Here is a 17,338-nt window from a genome sequence, read left to right on the forward strand (position 1 = left end):
TGCTTGTGGTTGTTGCTCCTTTTCTCGGCCTCCCACGCCCTCTCTTGATACCGCCAGTTGGAGTCGTCGGTGCTTGTGGTTGTTGCTCCTTTTCTCGGCCTCCCACGCCCTCTCTGATACCCACAGTTGGAGTCGTCGGTGCTTGTGGTTGTTGCTCCTTTTCTCGCCTCCCACGCCCTCTCTTGATACCCCCAGTTGGAGTCGTCGGTGCTTGTGTTGTTGCTCCTTTTCTCGGCCTCCCACGCCCTCTCTTTGATACCCACAGTTGGAGTCGTCGGTGCTTGTGGTTGGTTGCTCCTTTTCTCGGGCCTCCCACGCCCTCTCTTGATACCCTAAGTTGGAGGTGTCGGTGCTTGTGGTTGTTGCTCCTTTTCTCGGCCTCCCACGCCCTCTCTTGATACCCCCAGTTGGAGTCGTCGGTGCTTGTGGTTGTTGCTCCTTTTCTCGGCCTCCCACGCCCTCTCTTGATACCCCCAGTTGGAGTCGTCGGTGCTTGTGGTTGTTGCTCCTTTTCTCGGCCTCCCACGCCCTCTCTTGATACCCACAGTTGGAGTCGTCGGTGCTTGTGGTTGTTGCTCCTTTTCTCGGCCTCCCACGCCCTCTCTTGATACCCTCAGTTGGAGTCGTCGGTGCTTGTGGTTGTTGCTCCTTTTCTCGGCCTCCCACGCCCTCTCTTGATACCCCCAGTTGGAGTCGTCGGTGCTTGTGGTTGTTGCTCCTTTTCTCGGCCTCCCACGCCCTCTCTTGATACCCTCAGTTGGAGTCGTCGGTGCTTGTGGTTGTTGCTCCTTTTCTCGGCCTCCCACGCCCTCTCTTGATACCCTCAGTTGGAGTCGTCGGTGCTTGTGGTTGTTGCTCCTTTTCTCAGCCTCCCACGCCCTCTCATGATACCCTCAGTTGGAGTCGTCGGTGCTTGTGGTTGTTGCTCCTTTTCTCGGCCTCCCACGCCCTCTCATGATACCCCCAGTTGGAGTCGTCGGTGCTTGTGGTTGTTGCTCCTTTTCTCGGCCTCCCACGCCCTCTCTTGATACCCCCAGTTGGAGTCGTCGGTGCTTGTGGTTGTTGCTCCTTTTCTCGGCCTCCCACGCCCTCTCTTGATACCCCCAGTTGGAGTCGTCGGTGCTTGTGGTTGTTGCTCCTTTTCTCGGCCTCCCACGCCCTCTCTTGATACCCCCAGTTGGAGTCGTCGGTGCTTGTGGTTGTTGCTCCTTTTCTCGGCCTCCCACGCCCTCTCTTGATACCCCCAGTTGGAGTCGTCGGTGCTTGTGGTTGTTGCTCCTTTTCTCGGCCTCCCACGCCCTCTCTTGATACCCTCAGTTTGAGTCGTCGGTGCTTGTGGTTGTTGCTCCTTTTCTCGGCCTCCCACGCCCTCTCATGATACCTCAGTTGGAGTCGTCGGTGCTTGTGGTTGGTTGCTCCTTTTCTCGGCCTCCCACGCCCTCTCATGATACCCCCAGTTGGAGTCGTCGGTGCTTGTGGTTGTTGCTCCTTTTGTCGGCCTCCCACGCCCTCTCTTGATACCCCCAGTTGGAGTCGTCGGTGCTTGTGGTTGTTGCTCCTTTTCTCGGCCTCCCACGCCCTCTCTTGATACCCCCAGTTGGAGTCGTCGGTGCCTGTGGTTGTTGCTCCTTTTCTCGGCCTCCCACGCCCTCTCTTGATACCCCCAGTTGGAGTTGTCGGTGCTTGTGGTTGTTGCTCCTTTTCTCGGCCTCCCACGCCCTCTCTTGATACCCCCAGTTGGAGTCGTCGGTGCTTGTGGTTGTTGCTCCTTTTCTCGGCCTCCCACGCCCTCTCTTGATACCCACAGTTGGAGTCGTCGGTGCTTGTGGTTGTTGCTCCTTTTCTCGGCCTCCCACGCCCTCTCTTGATACCCACAGTTGGAGTCGTCGGTGCTTGTGGTTGTTGCTCCTTTTCTCGGCCTCCCACGCCCTCTCTTGATACCCCCAGTTGGAGTCGTCGGTGCTTGTGGTTGTTGCTCCTTTTCTCGGCCTCCCACGCCCTCTCTTGATACCCACAGTTGGAGTCGTCGGTGCTTGTGGTTGTTGCTCCTTTTCTCGGCCTCCCACGCCCTCTCTTGATACCCACAGTTGGAGTCGTCGGTGCTTGTGGTTGTTGCTCCTTTTCTCGGCCTCCCACGCCCTCTCTTGATACCCCCAGTTGGAGTCGTCGGTTGCTTGTGGTTGTTGCTCCTTTTCTCGGCCTCCCACCGCCCTCTCTTGATACCCCCAGTTGGAGTCGACGGTGCTTGTGGTTGTTGCTCCTTTTCTCGGCCTCCCACGCCCTCTCTTGATACCCACAGTTGGAGTCGTTGGTGCTTGTGGTTGTTGCTCCTTTTCTCGGCCTCCCACGCCCTCTCTTGATACCCTCAGTTGGAGTCGTCGGTGCTTGTGGTTGTTGCTCCTTTTATCGGCCTCCCACACCATCTCTTGATACCCCCAGTTGGAGTCGTCGGTGCTTGTGGTTGTTGCTCCTTTTCTCGGCCTCCCACGCCCTCTCTTGATACCCTCAGTTGGAGTCGTCGGTGCTTGTGGTTGTTGCTCCTTTTCTCGGCCTCCCACGCCCTCTCTTGATACCCTCAGTTGGAGTCGTCCGGTGCTTGTGGTTGTTGCCTCCTTTTCTCGGCCTCCCACGCCCTCTCATTGATACCCCCAGTTGAGTCGTCGGGTGCTTGTGGTTGTTGCTCCTTTTCTCGGCCTCCCACGCCCTCTCATGATACCCCCAGTTGGAGTCGTCGGTGCTTGTGTTGTTGCTCCTTTTCTCGGCCTCCCACGCCCTCTCTTGATACCCCCAGTTGGAGTCGTCGGTGCTTGTGGTTGTTGCTCCTTTCTTGGCCTCCCACGCCCTCTCTTGATACCCTCAGTTGGAGTCGTCGGTGCTTGTGTTGTTGCTCCTTTTCTCGGGCCTCCCACGCCCTCTCATGATACCCTCAGTTGGAGTCGTCGGTGCTTGTGTTGTTGCTCCTTTCTCGGCCTCCCACGCCCTCTCTTGATACCCCCAGTTGAGATCGTCGGTGCTTGTGTTGTTGCTCCTTTTCTCGGCCTCCCACGCCCTCTCTTGATACCCCCAGTTGGAGTCGTCGGCTGCTTGTGGTTGTGCTCCTCTTTCTCGGCCTCCCACGCCCTCTCTTGATACCCCCAGTTGGAGTCGTCGGTGCTTGTGGTGTTGCTCCTTTTCTCGGCCCTCCCACGCCCTCTTGATACCCCAGTTGGAGTCGTCTGTGCTGTGGTTGTTGCTCCTTTTCTCGGCTCCCACGCCCTCTCTTGATACCCCCAGTTGGAGTCGTCGGTGCTTGTGGTGTTGCTCCTTTTCTCGGCCTCCCACGCCCTCTCTTGATACCCCCAGTTGGAGTCGTCGGTGCTTGTGGTTGTTGCTCCTTTTCTCGGCCTCCCACGCCCTCTCTTGATACCCCCCAGGTTGGAGTCGTCGGTGCTTGTGGTTGTTGCTCCTTTTCTCGGCCTCCCACGCCCTCTCTTGATACCCCCAGTTGGAGTCGTCGGTGCTTGTGGTTGTTGCTCCTTTTCTCGGCCTCCCACGCCCTCTCTTGATACCCCCAGTTGGAGTCGTCGGTGCTTGTGGTTGTTGCTCCTTTTCTCGGCCTCCCACGCCCTCTCTTGATACCCACAGTTGGAGTCGTCGGTGCTTGTGGTTGTTGCTCCTTTTGTCGGCCTCCCACGCCCTCTCTTGATACCCTCAGTTGGAGTCGTCGGTGCTTGTGGTTGTTGCTCCTTTTCTCGGCCTCCCACGCCCTCTCTTGAGACCCACAGTTGGAGTCGTCGGTGCTTGTGGTTGTTGCTCCTTTTCTCGGCCTCCCACGCCCTCTCTTGATACCCTCAGTTGGAGTCGTCGGTGCTTGTGGTTGTTGCTCCTTTTCTCGGCCTCCCACGCCCTCTCTTGATACCCACAGTTGGAGTCGTCGGTGCTTGTGGTTGTTGCTCCTTTTCTCGGCCTCCCACGCCCTCTCTTGATACCCTCAGTTGGAGTCGTCGGTGCTTGTGGTTGTTGCCTCCTTTTCTCGGCCTCCCACGCCCTCTCTTGATACCCTCAGTTGGAGTCGTCGGTGCTTGTGGTTGTTGCTTCTTTTCTCGGCCTCCCACGCCCTCTCATGATACCCTCAGTTGGAGTCGTCGGTGCTTGTGGTTGTTGCTCCTTTTCTCGGCCTCCCACGCTCTCTCTTGATACCCCCAGTTGGAGTCGTCGGTGCTTGTGGTTGTTGCTCCTTTTCTCGGCCTCTCTTGTGCGTTGCGTCGACAACGAATAAACTCATGGGGATTGCATAGGAGCAGCGTCGCCTCCATTCCCAAGAGTCCAAGCTAGGCCTAGTACAATTGGTAGAGCTTCTGACGGCCCAACTGAGGAAGACAGCACAGAGCAAGTAGCATTCCCCGGGGAACCTTGCAGTTGCACACTACTAGTGTTTTCTCCAAAGGAGGTCTGTCCACCGGCTGCCGGCTTGCAATTGCTGAGTGTTGTGCTGTGCTGAGTGGGCGGCTTGCAATTGGTAGACTTCTTTATGCTTCCCAACAACATTCCATTATTTCAGGACACAAAGAAACAAGAAAAATAGTAAATTACATATCTATGTATGTATATGCTACATACATACATAAACAAGGAAACACCTGAAAGAATGACCAAACAAATATATAATTCATTCACAGACAAGAAAGAAAACAAGTAAGAAATATAGCTAGCTGCTGTTCAAACTTGCAATACAAATAATGCAATTCATTTCAAATCTCCCTCTCTCATGGACACACAGACAAACACAAACATCATGATGGTCATTTAGCAACAAAAACACACCCACTTCACTTCAGTTCAAGTTCAAGTTCACTCCCCTAATGCATGCATCATGCATCATACAGGAGGAGCACATAGTAATAATCCAACCAACCATAATTAAATTACTTAGTTCTCAGAGCAGAGGGACCAACTACTTACTTAACATTAACTATTACAGTTACCATACATATTATTAATAATTTAATTATAATTCTTCTTCCTTCTTCTTCTTCTTCTTCCTTGCGCTCCAGCAGTCCAGAAAATCACCATTGCCCCAGTCCAGTCCAGTCCAGTCCAGTCCAGAAAATCGACACTTGTCTTGTCATGATAGCTTCTTCCTTGCGCCCAGCCCAGCTCAGCTCAACTAACCACACATCTTTCTGCAGATCCCAGCTTGTCTTCTCCCCCCTCCCCCTCCACACGAGGCTTCTTATCAGATTCAACCTTCTCCACTTTCCCTGCTTCCGCTGCATTCTCTGCTTCCACTGCACCTGCACGCCCCAGCTTATTAGATGAAGATTCTGTCGCACCTCCTACAGCCTCCACATGCCGAGGACCACTCGCCGACTTCTCTGAAATTGCACAAGAACCCAGCTTATCAGAACAAGCTTCAGTCGCACCTCCAGTTCCCTCAACCACAGCGGCATCACCCGCTATTGCCTTCTCTGCAGAAACCGGCGCATCTGCAGTAAGCCCAGTTTCCTCACCGCCCCCCAAAGCAGCCACCACACCTTCCTTGGTCTGTGGTGTTTTCTCCCCCTCACCAGGTGATGCCAGGCCCTCTTTCTCTTGTTTACCACTGGATTCTCGCACGTATCCAAAAATCCCGCCAGAGGATTTCACGCGCCCAGCTTCAGAGGGCTGCTCGCTCCTGGGCATCGCACGCCTTCTCCTCATCACCATCGACACGATGTCGCCTGCCGACGGCTTCTCCGCCGTCCTTGGGCTCTCCAGCGTTCCCGTTGACACGGCTTTTCCAGTTCCGGCAGATAATGCATAGTATGATCTTGGAGACTCGAGCGGTCCCTTGATTCCCGTTGACATGGCATCGTCTGATGCTGGCTTCTCCTTTTGGGGCCTCCCACGCTTCACCTTCCTCGGCCTCCCGAGCCCTCTCTTGATCCCACCATCTCCAGTCGGCCTTGCTACTTTTGCCTTCTTCCTTTCTGTTTCTGTTTCGGCATCTCCACTTTCAGCAGAAATCGCTGCCTCTGGCCTCTCCTTTCTTGGCCGTCCACGCCCTCTCTTGACCCCCGCCGACGCAGAGTCTCCACCGGGCGTTGCTGCTCCAGTTTCAGCAGACCTTGCATCTCCAGCATCATCTCCAGTTTCATCAGACATTGTTGCCTCTTCTGGCTTCTCCTTTCTTGGCCTCCCAAACTTCTTCACCTTTCTAGGCCTTCCAAGCGGTCTCTTGATCCCTGTCGATGCAGCATTTCCACCTTCAGCAGGCGTTGCTGCTCCAGTTTCAGTAGGGGTTACATCTCCAGTTTCAGCATCACCAGTCCCAGCAGGGGTTGCATCTCCAGTTTCAGCATCACCAGTCCCAGCAGGGGTTGCATCTCCAGTTTCAGCAGAGATTGATGCAGGTGGTTTCTCCTTTCTCGGCCTCCCACGCGGTTTCTTGAATCCAGTTGAAGCAGCATCTCCAGCTTCAGCAGGCGTTGCTGCTCCATTTTCATCAGGCGCTGCATCTCCAGTTTCTCTAGACATTGGTGCTGGCGATCTCTCCTTTCTCGGCCTCCCACGCGGTCTCTTGATCCCCGTCGACGCACCATCTCCAGTTTTGGCAGGCGTTCCTGCTCCATTTTCATCAGGAGCAGGCGCTGCTGCATCTCCATTTTCACCAGGAGCAGTCGCTGCTGCATCTCCAGCTTCAGGAGCAGATGCTGCTGCATCTCTAGTTTCAGAAGCATCTCCAGCTTCAGCTTCAGGAGCAGATGCTGCTGCATCTCTAGTTTCAGAAGCAGGGTTCACATGTCCAGTTTCAGGAGCAGGAGTTGCATTTCCAGTTTCAGGAGCAGGCGCTGCTGCATCTCCAGCTTGAGCAGACATTGCTTGTGGTGGTCTCTCCTTTCTCGGTCTCCCACGCGGTTTCTTGATCCCCGTGGACGCAGCCTCAGCAGGCGCTTTTGATGATCCCTTCTTTCTTGGCCTCCCAAGCGGTTTCTTCATTCCCGCGGACGCAGCAGAGTAAACAAGAGTTCCAGGAGACCTTGCTGCTGGTGGTGGCCTCTCTATTGTTGGCCTCAGAGACCCTATATTGAGCCCCCTGGACGCAGGCCTAACTGCTGCTGGCGGCGTCGCTATTGTTGTTGGATTCCCAAACCCTTCCTTCAACCACCTCGACACATTTGGAGAGCCTGACTCAGTGTCTGACCCAGTTAGAGAAGAGTCTGACTCTGCATCTGATTCAGTTTCAGAAGAGTCTGCTTCTGGGACACCATCTTCTGGCTCCTTTCTCGGCCTCCCACGGCCACTCTTGACACCCGTTGACATTCCTTGTGACTCCTTTCTCGGTCTGCCACGGCCTTTCTTGACACCGGTTGACAGCCCTTGTGCATCCTTTCTCGGTCTCCCACGGCCTCTCTTGACACTGGTTGACAGCCCTTGTGCATCCTTTCGCGGCCTCCCACGCCCTCTCTTGGGCGTCGAGAAACCACCTCCTGGGGTTCCATTCTGAAAAGCAGCTTGTGACGAGCCAAGTTTCTGCTTCTTCCTTGGCCTCCCACGGCCTTTCTTGGTGACTGAGGAATTTGCGCACAGCAGAAGCTTACGAGTACGGCCTGGCCCCCTCTTGCGCTTGCGTGGGCGTCCACGCTTTGCTCCATGGACGATCAAAGCATATGCATGCGCAGGAGTGTATTCATCATCCTTGTCATCACCACTGCTGTAGTCATCTTCATCATCATCATCATCATCATCACTGGAAGTGGAGTAATCATCATCATCATCATCATCACTGCTAATCTGTGACCCTCCAGATTGAGGAACCAAACTGAGATCCAACAAATTCTTGGGCGCAGGGAGTGCCGGCAAGAGGGGCCGGCCACGACTGCTCCGTAATCCTCCAGAAGATGTATCCAAACTGAGATCCAAATTTTCCTCGTACTCGTTGGTGGGCGGCGCAGGGAGGGGGAGGGGCAGGGTCGGCGACGCGGTGAGGAGGAGGCGGGTCGACGACTTGCGGGGCCGGCCACGGCTTTTGGTGTTGGAGGCCGGGAAGACGTAGCAAGCTCTGGCTTCTGATCCGTAGCCGCGGACGACGCCTTGGGAGACGAGGCGGCGGAGGTGGACCCTGAGGAGCTTGTCGTGGGCGGCGGGGAGGCCCTCCTTGAAGCGGCCGAGGATGAAGGCGGCGATGGCGATGCGGCCGGAGGTGCCTCCCAGCTCCGTCAGCGCCTGCTTAATCATCTGCATCGGCATCGGCATCGGCATCGGAGATGAGATCCAGCTTGAGGCCATCCATCCATCCAACTATAACTTGATTAAAAGGATAAAGGAGCTTGCTTTTGCTTACCTCGGGGTAGGTCGGCTGCTGGCTGCCGTCGGCGTCGGTGGGCGGCGGCGCCGTGGAAGGAGAGGCGACCACCATCTTTCCTTGGCCCTGGTTAGGTTAGGTTTTGGGCGGATCAGCGAGAGAGAAGCCAAGCTAAAAAAGGAAGGGTAAGGGTATGAGCAAGTGGAAAGAGAGGATCTTTGCTTACCTCGGTGGAGGTAGGATTCGGGCTGCCGGCGGCGGCGGCGGCGGCGGGAGGCGGCGACGAAGGAGGGGCGACCGCCATGCCTCCCCGTCCTCCTCCTCCTCCTGTTGGTTGGGCTGGGGTGGGGGTTGGTGGATCCGGCGGGCGAGCTTGGTTAGCGGCGGCGGCGGCGGGCGGCGGCGGCGAGGGAGAGGCGACCCCCATGGATTTGGATTTGGATTTGGATTTGGTGGTGTTGGGTGGGGATTCAGCGGAAGGAGGCCGACCTTGCTCACTATTTATTTATTTTTATTTTTATTTAGCAAAAACAAAACAAAACAAATCCAAGGGAGCCGGGCCGGATGGGTGGGCCATCATTCTTTCTTTCACTCACACACCAACAGCCTTCTTCTCTCTTTGAAAAAAATAAAACTTACAATTTTTTGTGTGTGCCCAAAAGGGATGGAATGACATGGTTCTTGTGCCTTTACCCAAGGTTGAATGAAAATCCACAAAAACTTGCGTACGACCAATTAAGAATAGGCAGAAAGAGAAGGCATGCTGCTGTGATGTGAAACTTGACATGCATAAGGCATGCCATCGTGTGAAATGGTGGTCTTTTTTAGAAAGACTCGAGATACGCCTGGGGCTTCACCAACCTTCTAGCAACCAACAAAAAAAATTGATGCATTGATCAAACCATGGCAGGTCTTTGGTGGGGGTATACAGGTAAACAAAAACGAGTGCATTAATGACCCTTCCAAATAGATCCAAATTTTCTTTTTTGGTCATCGAGACGTCTTCCTTGCGGGGCATGGAAGACGTAGGCGGATGAGAAGCTTCGGACGACGCCCTCGGAGACGAGGCTGCGGAGGTGGGCAAAGAGGAGCGCATCGTGGGTGGCGGGGAGGCCACTGAAACGACCAAGGATGAATCCGGCGATGGTGGCGCGGCTATAGGGTTTGCTCATTATTTCACTTTATCATGCAATTCTAATGCCTTTTCTCTCTTATTAATGTGCAAGATTTACATGGAGAGGGAAATTACCGACAGCTGGAATTTTGGACCTGAAAAAGCTACAACAGAGTTACATATTCTATAGAGCTCCAAATGACCTAAAACTCCACGGAGATTTTTTATTGAATATATAAAAAATATTGGAGCAAAGAGTTACCAGAGGGCCCCCACCAGTCGCCCACAAGGCAGCAAGGCGCGCCCTGATGCCTTGTGGGGCCCACAACTGTCCTCCGATGCCCATCTTCTACTATATGAGGAGTTTTGACCTAGAAAAAATAAGACTTTCGCGATGAAGCGCCGCTGTCTCGAGGTGAAACCTGGCTAGGCCCACTTTTGCTCTCCGGCAGAGCGAATCCGTCGGGGATACTTCCTCCGGGAGGGGGAAATCGAAACCACCGACATCACCAGCGATCCTCTCATCGTGGGAGGACCAATCTTCGTCAACATCTTCACCAGCACCATCTTATCTCAAACTTTAGTTCATCTCTTGTATTCAATCTTTGTTCCAAAACCTTAGATTGGTACCCATGGGCTACTAGTAGTGTTAATTACATCATGTAGTTGATGCTAGTTGGTTTATTTTGTGGAAGTTTAAATGTTCAGATCCTCAAGCATATTCAATACCCCTCTGATCTTGAACATGTATATGATTTGTGAGTAGTTACTTTTGTTCTTAAGGACATTGGAGAAGTCTTGCTATACGTAATCGTGTGGTGTTGGTATTCTTTGATAGATGATATGTATGTTGTTGCTTCCTTTAATGGTGTCATGTGAACATCGACTACACTTCACCATACTTGGGCCTAAGGGAAGGCATTGTAGAGTAATAAGTAGATGATGGGTTGCTAGAGTGACAGAAGCTTAAACCCTAGTTTATGCATTATTCCGTAAGGGGTTGATTTGGATCTATATGTTTCATGTTATGGTTAGATTTATCTTAATTCTTCTTTCATAGTTGCGGATGCTTGTGAGAGGGGATAATCATAAGTGTGTTGCTTGTTCAAGTAAGAACCAACACCCAAGCACCGGTTGATGACCCACAAGTATAGGGGATCAATCGTAGTCCTTTCAATAAGTAAGAGTGTCGAACCCAACGAGGACCAGAAGGAGATGACAAGTGGTTTTCAACAAGGTATTTTTTGCAGCACTGAAATAAGCGGTAACAAGTAGTTTGATAGCAAGATAATTTGTAATGAGCAAGTAACGGTAACGGAAAATAATGTGCAGCAAGGTAGCCCAATCCTTTTGTGGCAAAGGACAGGCCAAACGGTCTCTTGTGATAAGCAAAGCGTTCTTGAGGGTACACGGGGATTTCATCATGTTGGTTTGATTCATGTTTGCTACTTTGATAATTTGATATGTGGGTGGACCGGTGCTTAGGTGTTGTTCTTACTTGAACAAACCTCCTACTTATGATTAACCCCCTCGCAAGCATCCACAACTATGAGAAAAGTATTAAGATAAAATCTAACCATAGCATTAAACTTTTGGATCCAAATCGGTCCCTTACGAAGTAGCGCACAAACTAGGGTTTAAGCTTATGTCACTCTAGTAACCCATCATATAATAACTACTCCACAATGCATCCCCTTAGGCCCAAATATGGTAAAGTACCATGTAGTCGACGTTCACATGACACAACTAAGGAAATCACAACATACATATCATAAAAATATCGAACACATATCAAGTTAATATGATTACTTGCAACATGACTTCTCCCGTGACCTCAAGAACAAAAGTAACTACTCACAAATAATAATCATGCTCAAGATCAGAGGGGTATTAAATAGCATAATGGATCTGAACATATAACCTCCCACCAAATAAACCATATAGTAATCAACTACAAGATGTAATCAACACTACTAGTCACCCACAGGTACCCACAAGTATAGGGCATCAATTGTACCTTTCTCGATAAGTAAGAGTGTTGAAAGGATCGATATAGTTGACTAGAGGGGGGGGGAATAGGCAACTAACAATTTTTAACTTTTCTTTACCAATTTAAACTTCGCATCAAAGTAGGTTGTCTAGATATGCAACTAGGTGAACAACCTATATGATGCAACAACAACAAGCACACGAGCAAGCAAGGGATATAACATAAATAAGCTTGCACAAGTAAAGGCACGAGAGATAACCAAGAGTGGAGCCGGTGAAGATGAGGATGTGTTACCGAAGTTCCTTCCTTTTGAGGGGAAGTACGTCTCCGTTGGAGCGGTGTGGAGGCACAATGCTCCCCAAGAAGCCACTAGGGCCACCGTATTCTCCTCACGCCCTCACACAATGCGAGATGCCGTGATTCCACTATTGGTGCCCTTGGAGGCGGCGACTGGACCTTTACAAACATGGTTGGGGCAATCTCCACAACTTAATTAGAGGCTCCGAACGACACCACGAAGCTTCACCACAATGGAATATGGCTCCACGGTGACCTCAACCGTCTAGGGTGCTCAAACACCCAAGAGTACCAAGATCCGCAAGGGATTAGTGGGGGAATAAAATTTCTTTTGGTGGAAGTGTAGATCGGGGCCTTCTCAACTAATCCCTGAAGAATCAACAAGTTTGATTGGCTAGGGAGAGAGATCGGGCGAAAATGGAGCTTGGAGCAACAATGGAGCTTGGGGATGGAAGAGGTAGTCAACTCAGAGAAGAAGACTCCCCTTATATAGTGGAAGAACAAATCCAACCGTTATCCACCAACTCAGCCTGCGAAGCACGGTACTACCGCACCGAAGGCGCGGTACTACCACTAGGGCACACAGTACTATCGCAAGTCATTGCGGTACTACCGCCCATGCAACAGAATCCAAAGTAGCCCTGATGCGATGAAGCAGGGGGTGGTAGAACCGCTAGCGTGGTACTACCACAAGGCAATGATAGTCCAGATTTGGGAAGGCACAGACATATAAAAATACATCTGTGGCAACTTCCGCTGAGTTGGGATCTGTGCAAAAATCCGACACGGTAGTACCGCATGCCTGGAGCGGTACTACCGCGTAGGGCGCGGATGTAAAAAATTACATTTGCCCCTACTTCCGCTCATGTTGCTGTGCCAGGCCAGGCTCACGGTACTACCGCACCCGTGGGGTGGTACTACCGCATAGGGCGCGGATGTAAAAAATACATCCGCCCCTACAACCGCTCGAGCGGCTGAGGCTGGCCAGAGGCCACGGTACTACCGCTTCCAAGGAGCGGTACTACCATGTGATGGCCTGGCTTATTAGGGATGATAGACTACTCATATGAATAAGGAATTCCTTCTTTTCTGGTAGCCCATCCGGACAGAACTCCAAAGTTAAGCGTGCTCAGCTTGGAGTAGTGTCAGGATGGGTGACCGACCGAGAAGTTGCTCCCGGCCGGTGCGCATGAGTAAGGACAAAGTGCACAGAAAAGACTAGTATTGATCTGTGGGACCAGTCTAGATCCCGCTAGGAGTAACGACCACCGGCGGGTGTGTCCGGAGCGTTACAAGTTGGTATCAGAGCCGACCCTCGCGGTTACACGGATGGTTGCGGACAGGTGCGTGGTCATGTTGTTCATGACGTTTGTGACCCGTCATGGCACACGACATGGCACATGTACTGGACTGGAAGCACAAACGTATGTGCCAAGAGGGAACGTTCCTGTGGCCCGACGAGGACGTCGGTTCCTCTGAGTGGGGGTGTATGTGATGGCCTGGCTTATTAGGGATGATAGACTACTCATATGAATAAGGAATTTCTTCTTTTTTGGTAGCCCATTCGGATAGAACTCCAAAGTTAAGCGTGCTCAGCTTGGAGTAGTGTCAGGATGGGTGACCGACCGGGAAGTTGCTCCCGGGTGCGCATGAGTGAGGACAAAGTGCACAGAAAAGACTAGTATTGATCTGTGGGGCCAGTCTAGATCCCGCCAGGAGTAACGACCACCGACGGGTGTGTCCGGGGCATTACATACCGTGAGTACCTGTGGTACTACCACGCCTATGGCTGGTACTACCGCAAGGCCCTGCGGTACTACCACTCTGAAGAGCCATACTACTGCGTGCCCTAGAACATCAACACTAGGAGTCCTTCATTTTGCAAAGACACGGAGAGACGGAGGATGCTCCAAAGAGCCAAAGGAAAGGTGGTGCAAAAAGGAGCAGATGTGTACGTGTTGATTCCACCCAAACCTTTCCAACGCGGACCCCCTCTTAATAGTATGGCTTTCTTATGACTCAAGTCCACCGAAAAGAAACTTAGAGAAACGTCGTCTTCGATCAGCTCCGAGGGGTACCAAATCGTCTTGTGCTTAGACACGATATATTTGAAATGCTCATTGCACACGATTAGTCCGCAAAAGCATTGTCATCAATCACCAAAACTACTAAGGGATAAACATGCTCTTACAATCTCCCCCTTTTTGGTGGATTGATGACAATACGAGATTTGCACAAAGGGATATAAAGAGATACAATGGTAATCCCACCATCTATAAAATATAGACAGGCTCCCCCTAGATGTGTGCATATTTGAGAAGTGCTTTGGACTGCACGACACACATGCTAGGATCAACACTCCCCCTATATTTTATAGACAAGGCATAACTTGCAGTAATGAACCTAACACTAAGCAAGATACAAACTATGAGCATAAAGTAAAGGACACAAGATAGCATAGGCTCAATAAGGTACGCAAGAGTGCATATGTCTTACACCATATGATAGAAGGGTCTCACAAGCACAACCAAAACAAAGCAAACGAGGTTCAACGAAGCGAAAGCAAAGCGACAAGACGAAACACAACACACGACTCACAAATCATACTCTCTCTCCCCCTTTGGCATCGAGACGCCAAAAAGGCAGAGAGGACACCTACGACACAAGTGGTGGCTCAAGCTGAAACGATCACTCTTCATGCTCCTCATCGTTCTTAGTAGTGGGGATGGGCTCCTCCTCAGAATCAGTCCACTTGTAACCCTGCTTCACCATCCATTCAGCCTCTGGAGTGATGTGCTTCTCAGACCCACTGGATATGTCCTCGCCAAACGTCCTCAAGATCCTCTTGTCGCGGCAGCGGCTCTCTTTCTGAGCAACATGAGACCGGTACTGCCCCTTGGCCTGCATGCAGAACAGAGCCTTCATCTTGTTCTTCAGTTTCTTAGCCCAAGAAGGCTCAGAAGATGAAGGCGAGTAGCCAGCAGAGCTGTCCTCATCAGCGTCCTCCTCCTCAATCGCATCTTCATCCACATCCATCTGAGCAGCCGCTGCCTCAGCACGGGTAGTAGTGTTGGCCCACTAGGGCTTGACACAGAGCTTGATGGGCTCATGACGAGTCCAGTCAGGGGCAAGAAACTCATCAGCGGGATAGAGCTTCTCCCAAGTCTTCGAGATTAACAGAAACAGGTAAGGTCCATAGATGGGTACATTATGGTTGAACACCGCAAACCGAAGCTCGCACCACATGATATGTGAGACATCAAGTGGTTGCGTCTAAGTATGACGCGTCTCTTCACAAATGAGCATCATATCCACAAGATAGGCATGCACCTTGTCCTTGTCACCAATGCGTGGAAAGAGGGAGTTGCGGAAGATGCGATACATCATGTCAAGGAATGAGTTCAGCACCCACGGCTTCTTGCCACTGGGAAGCAACTTCTCAACATAGTAGGGCTGAAGCTTGTTCTTGTTGGCTGACTCGGGATTGGCATGAGGGCATACACCAATGGGCGTGTTGAGCCCCTCATCAGGAACCTGAAGCAAATTCATGAAGTCCTTCCATATAGCAGTCAACTGATGTCCATTGGTCATCCAGGTCATGGTCCGTTCCTCAATGGGATGGAAGTGGACAGAAGCAAAGAACTAGGCCACAATCTCAGGGTCATAGTCCATGTGGAAAGAGATCACATCCTCAATGCCAAACTGCTCCACCAGATCCAAAGCCTCACCAAAATAGGCACGATGCTTATCCTGCCTCATATGATTCATGTCAATCCAGTGCACGTCCACATAGATGTTTTGCTTTGCCTTGATCACATCCAGATAGATAAGGTTCTGTTGCTTGGTCCAGAACAAGTCATTCCCTCTGAAGTTTGCACGGGGATTCACATAGGGGTTGATCTTCCTGTGAGAGACAAACTCAGCAAGTGGTATCTCATCCATGCCCATGGCGGGCTCCTTGTTCTTGCTGGCGGTGGTCTTGGTCCTGTGTTGGGGGCATTGGAGCCCTCTGGAGCTTCATCTTGGTTGCGCAAATGCTTGGAGCCCGTGTCACGGCTGGGATTGGAACGGCGTGCAGGAGCACCGGAGCCACCACCTATGACACAAAAACAAAAAACACACAAGAGAAACGAGAAGGATCAATGCAATGACCACAACAAAACAAGTGAAACAAGTAGAACTCAGCAATGAGTAATTGCCACTTGAGAGATTTGACATCAACTGTAGTATTGCATGTATGCGCGGAACTAAAATTTTAGTACCGCTCCTAGTCACGGTAGTACCACGCCAGGATGGCACGGTAGTACCGTGCCTTGGAACGGAAGTAAAATTTTAGTGCCGCACCTCGCGCGGTAGTACCGTACGAGCGGTAGAAGCACAGGGGTGGTGCGGTAGTACCGCACGGGGCCATATCCGAACCACAAACGGATCTACGCACAACCATGACAATGGAGCAGTACTACGGTTGATCAAATCTACCAAGGGGCAACATACCAAGTACCAATTCTACACATTACTACTCTCCTACATCCTACTCTTGCAAAGATTTGGCCCACAATCTCAAGAACAACATGCATCTCCCCAAAAACCTAGAAACGAAAGAACGAACCAAAAAGAGAGAGATTTGGGGGAAACCTTGTTCCATGACAAGAGAAAGTGGTGGGGAAGGATCCCATCGGACGGAATGCGAGGAGAGCGGCCGGAGACAGAGATCCGGCGAGGTTCTCCGGCGTCGTTCTTGGGCAAGAGAGAGAGAGACGGCGTGGGGAAAAAGAGTTGAATGGATATGGGGGAGTTGAAACTCCCCTGCCCGCTCTTAACCCCCACACGCTCGCGACTGCATGGTAGTACCGCGTGTCATCGCGGTAGTACCGCCCGGGCGGTAGTACCGCTCCTCCAGCGGCAGTAAAAAATTACTGCCGTGCTGGGTGCAGTAGTACCATGCGCAGCTCCTGCGATAGTACCGTGGGAAGCCGCGGTAGTACCGTGGTCCTAAGAAAATGCAAGTTTCAAAAACAGAGAAGAAAGGGGTCTTTGCAATGCAACCTTCAAGCGAACGGACACACCAAAGAGCTAACACACGAGGTAACTCAAACACAAGCTCGACACGAAGAAGGGAGAACAAAAGATAACAAGCACCAACCGCGAGACACAACCTCTCCAAGGAGAAGGCGGTGGCCGGAGCCACCTATGTTTGAGTCAAATGGTATGGCACCGCAAAGAATTATCCTTGGGCCCATGACCAAAACTCGTCTTTGAAGCACAAGTACCATCACAAATGGCTAATGTGAGAGGGTTGATCAATTTATGCATAATGGGGGAAGGGACAGTTCATCGAGAGAACAACACTCCCCCTACGTCCATGCCTACACCTAAACAAGATAACAAGTTGAGTGTGGTGGGATATGCAAGGGTTCAAGCAACATTGCTCGAATCAATGATATTTAGCTCATGCCTTAACTCGCGAAATCTTGCTTCATCCAAAGGCTTTGTGAAGATATTTGTAGGTTATCATGAGTGTTGACATAGTTGAGCTCGATCTCCCCTTGCCTAATATGATCCCAGATGAAGTGATACCAGATCTCAATATGCTTTATCTTGAAGTGTTGCACCGGGTTGAGAGAAATCTTGATGGCACTTTCATTGTCACACCAAAGAGGCACTTGGTCACAAA

The 17,338-nt window shown here is 51.5% G+C and overlaps 1 protein-coding gene across 1 annotated transcript; it reads right to left on the reverse strand.

Moving 5' to 3' along the window:
- Positions 1-4,762: 4,762 nt before the first annotated feature.
- On the reverse strand, positions 4,763-8,752 carry LOC123071246 (collagen alpha-1(II) chain). The gene is made up of 3 exons (XM_044494768.1): positions 8,490-8,752; positions 8,303-8,389; positions 4,763-8,196 (listed from the first exon to the last, which is right to left on the reverse strand). The coding sequence occupies exons 1-3, from the start codon at positions 8,688-8,690 to the stop codon at positions 5,143-5,145; spliced, it is 3,342 nt and encodes a 1,113-aa protein (XP_044350703.1). The 5' UTR covers positions 8,691-8,752; the 3' UTR covers positions 4,763-5,142.
- Positions 8,753-17,338: the final 8,586 nt, after the last annotated feature.

The sequence above is a fragment of the Triticum aestivum genome, chromosome 1A (genome assembly GCF_018294505.1).
Source record: "Triticum aestivum cultivar Chinese Spring chromosome 1A, IWGSC CS RefSeq v2.1, whole genome shotgun sequence".
Lineage (NCBI taxonomy): Eukaryota > Viridiplantae > Streptophyta > Magnoliopsida > Poales > Poaceae > Triticum > Triticum aestivum.

What these genes read in the sequence shown, in the direction of transcription:
- LOC123071246 (XM_044494768.1), bottom strand. Translation starts at nt 8,690, where the DNA reads ATGGGGGTCGCCTCTCCCTCGCCGCCGCCGCCCGCCGCCGCCGCCGCT. An exon ending in CGAATCCTACCTCCACCGAG is followed by an intron (nt 8,390 to 8,489) that starts GTAAGCAAAGAT and finishes TAACCTAACCAG; the next exon opens with GGCCAAGGAAAGATGGTGGT. An exon ending in AGCAGCCGACCTACCCCGAG is followed by an intron (nt 8,197 to 8,302) that starts GTAAGCAAAAGC and finishes ATGCCGATGCAG; the next exon opens with ATGATTAAGCAGGCGCTGAC.